Here is a 4,800-nt window from a genome sequence, read left to right as displayed (position 1 = left end):
CGCTTATGCATGTTACTTTCAATGGATGCACACATTCACATGAACCGGTGTAACCTTTCGTCACAAAAATAATGGCCACGGCTTTTTAATTTTCTTCTTGATCACTAAACCAACAAACACTAAACGTTTGACCGCATTAAACATCATGCATGCATTCATTCAGGCAGGTATGCCAATCCACTTACGCTTCCACAGATTTATTAAACTATCATATTCTAATCTCAATGTCGTTCTTTTTTTTTGGACGAAAATTACTTAAATTAATGCAGAAGGTTCACTCTGTATCAAACAGAGGATTGTAGATCATACAAAGCTGTTTTCGCAATGGAATCAGCAACACAGTTTGCTAAACGCGGGATAAAACAAAAGGAGATAGATTCAAAAGAGTGTGCCAGACAATTGATATCATGAAGCACACCTTTCAAGCTAACATCACAATCCTGAGAGTTCAAGAGTTTGATGAGAGACTTTGAGTCTGAGTAGACACGAATGCTACAGACCTGAGAAGATGTAGCTGCCGTCAAAGCAGCCTTAACCGCCAGCGCCTCCGCCACAAGAGCCGAGGGAACGAAACGTCGGTGAGAGGAACCCTGTTCTGTGCAACTATCCGTAGAGTCTCGGAGTTGCCAGCCCAAGCCGCAATTACCTGAAGAGGAGTCCCAAGCTGCATCTGAGAATGAAGACCAAGTGTAAGAGTTAGCAGATTGTACAGGTAAAGACGGGACCACAGAATGTGGTAGAGAAGGCTTTTCGACATGAGTCTGAGCAGCCTTCCAAGCTCGAGCATCTTGAATTGCTTTCAAGACCGCACTTTCTTCAGAGAAATAAACATTCTCAAAGCATAGTTTATTCCTATTTGTCCATAGGGTCCAGAGGATCCAAGGATACAGGGGGGTTGATCCTAAGCCCGTTGGAGGAAGAGAGATCAGCTTGCGACAGTGAAACAGGAACTGGTCGATAGAAGCGATATTCATCAGAGGTTTATGGATACACGGAGTCAGTTCCCAGACTTTTATTGCATAGGGACAGTGGAATAAAACGTGGAGTTCAGTCTCTGGCGCTCCACAGCGACGGCAAGTAGCAGCGACACTCAGTCCTCTGCTTTCCAGTACCGATCCTACCGGAAGGGCTTTGCTGTTCGTCTTCCAGAGAAAGTGTTTAAGCTTTGGTGACGTATCCACCATCCACACGTTCTTCTTCCAATCAAAAACTCGGTCCAAAGCATCGCCATTACAAAGCTTAGCTATAGCGTACCCAGATCTCGTCGAGTAGACGCCAGAGGCATTAGGGAGCCAGACCCTTTCATCTTCCAATGGAAAGGCACTCGGAATTAGTCTTCGGATGGCCTCCTCATACTGAGGTAAATGTTCTCTAATGAGCTTAACATCCCAGTCGTGAGATGCAGGGTTAATCAGGTTACTGACTTTCCACGCTTTGTTTCCCTCAGTCGGAGGTCCCATTAGGACACATGGGTCTGAGGTAGATAACCAAGGCTCTGTCCAGATGTCCACATTGTGTCCAGAACCCAGAGCCCAACCCAGTCCCTTCGCTAAGAGATCCCGTCCCACCAAAATACCTCGCCACCCATGTGATATGCCTGTTGCCACCGGTGTTTCGAGGAAGGGAGTATGAAGACAGTACTTGCCAAACAGAATCCTACCAAGCAAGGAGTTAGGATCCTTGAGTAGCCTCCAAGAAATTTTTGCTAGCATCGCATCATTGAACTGAGCTAATTCCCGAAACCCAAGGCCTCCAGCATTCTTGGGCTTAGATAGATTACTCCACGAGACCCAGCACATCTTCTTGATCTTCGGGGATAGATCCCACCAGAATCTCGTAAGCACTGATTGAAGTTGCTTGATAAGGGAGAGATGCAGTTTGAAACAAGACATGGAGTATGTAGGCATCGCCGCTAAAACTGACTTCAAAAGGACCATTTTCCCGGCACCGGAGAGAAATCTAGTAGTCCAACTATGTGCCTTTTGCCTTAACTTATCCACCAGGACAGCAAAAATATCGCGCTTTCTCCTTCCAAAGTGTTCCGGTAATCCGAGATACTTGCCAATACCTCCTTCATTTGTGATTTGGAACTGCTCTCGGATACGCCGCTTAACTTCTCCTGGTGTCTTGGCTCCGAATGTGATGGATGATTTATCAAAATTAATGCTCTGGCCTGATGCATCCTCGTACCGCTTAAGAATCGACATAAGCGACTTGCAGCTCCTTTGGTCTGTTCTACTAAAGAACATGGTATCATCCGCGAATAAGAGGTGGTTGATAGCCGGGCTGTTGCGGGAGACTTTGATACCGATCACCTCTCCTTTCATTTGTGCTCTCTTACAAAGACCCGAAAGTACTTCCGTACAGAGAATAAAGAGATACGGGGATAAGGGGTCGCCTTGCCGTATCCCCCTCGACGGTATAACTCGCCCCTGCGCAGCTCCATTGACTAGGTACGAGTACGAGACCGACGAGACACAGGTCATAATCCACGAGATCCACACATCATGGAAACCAAATTGTGATCAATGTCGTTCAAAAGGATATTGTGTTACCAAAATTTACAGGCTTTTGTGACATGATCACAAATGAAAAAAATTATAAAAAAGAAAAACACACCTTAAAAAAACACCTTTCATCTTGTAGAAAAAAATTTAGACTAATAAATTCATTGTTTCGTTTTAAATTTGTTGCTAGTCAAACATGAATGACTCTTCTTACATTTTTTATTAACAACGTTTCATTTGAATATCTTCTAGATATATTTTTGTCAGCTAATCTTCTAAATATATAGAACTATGTAACTACACAGAACTTTATTCAAAATACAGTAAGAATTTGTGAAAGATTTACAGTAAGAAACTCATGGACATAGATTATTTATAGATTTTCAAAACTACATACAAATAGTCATAATTTTTCAGATTATAGGTAGTTATTTTAAAATGGTATCTCTAAAATATTTTTTAAAGAGACACATCATTACAAAAAAAAATACCCTAAATAAAAAAAATCATATGATCAAAAACAAATTTTAATTAATTGTGAAAAATTACAATAAGAAACTCAATAACATGAAATATTTATCATTTTTCAAAGCTATGTAAGAATAGTCACAACTTTTTCGATTATAAGTAGTTATTAAATGATATCTTTACAATATTTTTTGAATAGTCACATCTTTTCAATTTAAATGATCACATCCTTTCAATTCAAAAGTAGTTATTTTGAAAATATACTTATATGAATAGTCACAACTTTTCAATAGTCACAACCTTTCAACATAATTGGAATTCACAACCTTTGGAATTAATTGGAATTGCTATTATTAGTAGATAAACTCGATTTTAAATCTATATTATCTTACACAGGCAAATCTATAGTATCTTAAATACTAGAAAGATTTTTATATTACATTTATATTTTATGTTCTTAAATAGAATAAAACCCAACAAAACAACCATGTGTACGCAAAACTATAACAGTTTCTAATAAATGGTTACTTTGTTTATTTTTTTCTGCATAATGGTTATTTAATAATTGGAAACAAATAAATATGTTATGCGCGCAGCACAGTATAATCTTTTACATTTTATACGTAGTTGACGTTAAAAATGTATGTTGAGTAAATTAGTAGTAGCCTAAAAATTACATATGAGATGAGATATCAAACTTGAGAAACCAATCTCGTCAAGGATATTCGATGAGAAGAAAAACATTGAAAAAAACAAAAAGGAGATGACAAAACAATTAATTTTTATTGCACACGCATATATTTTTTATATGTCATTATAGTATAAGCCATTTATTTTCTTTTGTGTCACGACATTTAAATATTAAGGGTAGAATTATTGGAGTCTCGGCCCCTCTTTGCGTGCGGTCCTTATAATAAGTCATATATCACCATTAACCATTAGGATAGCTTCCTCAATATTTGACTTTTAAATTGTAATCTTGTATATGAACACAAATGACTGGAGTTTTTGAATGAATCCACGGTTAAATTTCATTTGACTTACTTTTCTTTGCTGATGACTTGACCTTGGTGGATGAACTTATTGAGATTTATGTTTAGTGGTTCTGATCTTCGGAAATTTCAAATCCGACACCAACACATATCTACACAAATAATTCAATACAAATGAAGGAAGACAGATACCCATCACGAGTTCTCCAATTTGCCTTTATTGTAGTACTATTCGACGCTGTCTGTATATGAACGTACGTGTGGATAGTTACTCTACATGTCTTTGAACAATTGTTATCAGTTTATAAAAAAAAAATTCGTTTTGTGAAATTTGTTATATATAGATTATATGCATGTACCTACAGGTGCATTATTCATATGAACGTACCTGCCTCATACTCCTTGTTTTGATCGTTATAAATTTATAATAGACTCCACTTTACTATACTTTCGTCGTTTGTTGCAGCCTTGGAGGCCATTTACTTATTCTTAATGAGCCAGGTGAGGTTAAGGTTCACTAGTTAGCATAAGTCACAAGCGTACGTGTATATAAAAGGACAAATTCATATTCAAAATATTGCAAAGGCGAAAACCAAGTCTGTAATTTTCGTGTTTTAAGTGTAAATATTTTTAACATTTATATACATTTGCATAGGAATAGATAAAATAATCACAAAAGTCTAATATTATTATTATATAATATTGTAAAATTGTAAGGGATAATCGATTATCGATTCGTTAGAGAGACAATAGTTGACTGGAGAGAAAACATATCATGTGCTTGCATTATGATAAGCTAAAGAGTAAATGATGATCTCAAAAGGATTTTATTC

General features: G+C 37.4%; 1 protein-coding gene across 1 annotated transcript; it reads right to left on the bottom strand.

The window, feature by feature from the left end:
- Window positions 1-284: 284 nt before the first annotated feature.
- On the bottom strand, window positions 285-2,327 carry LOC106426608. Its single transcript, XM_013867322.3, has one exon. It carries the CDS (start codon window positions 2,325-2,327, stop codon window positions 285-287), a length of 2,043 nt encoding a protein of 680 aa, XP_013722776.3.
- Between the last annotated feature and the right edge of the window lie 2,473 nt (window positions 2,328-4,800).

Source organism: Brassica napus, chromosome C9, assembly GCF_020379485.1.
Source record: "Brassica napus cultivar Da-Ae chromosome C9, Da-Ae, whole genome shotgun sequence".
Taxonomy (NCBI): domain Eukaryota; kingdom Viridiplantae; phylum Streptophyta; class Magnoliopsida; order Brassicales; family Brassicaceae; genus Brassica; species Brassica napus.
The sequence above is the reverse complement of the archived record's forward strand: the minus strand, read 5'-3'. Positions and strand labels throughout refer to the sequence as shown.

Coding starts and splice junctions, on each gene's coding strand:
- LOC106426608 (XM_013867322.3), bottom strand. CDS start 2,327: ATGAAAGGAGAGGTGATCGGTATCAAAGTCTCCCGCAACAGCCCGGCT.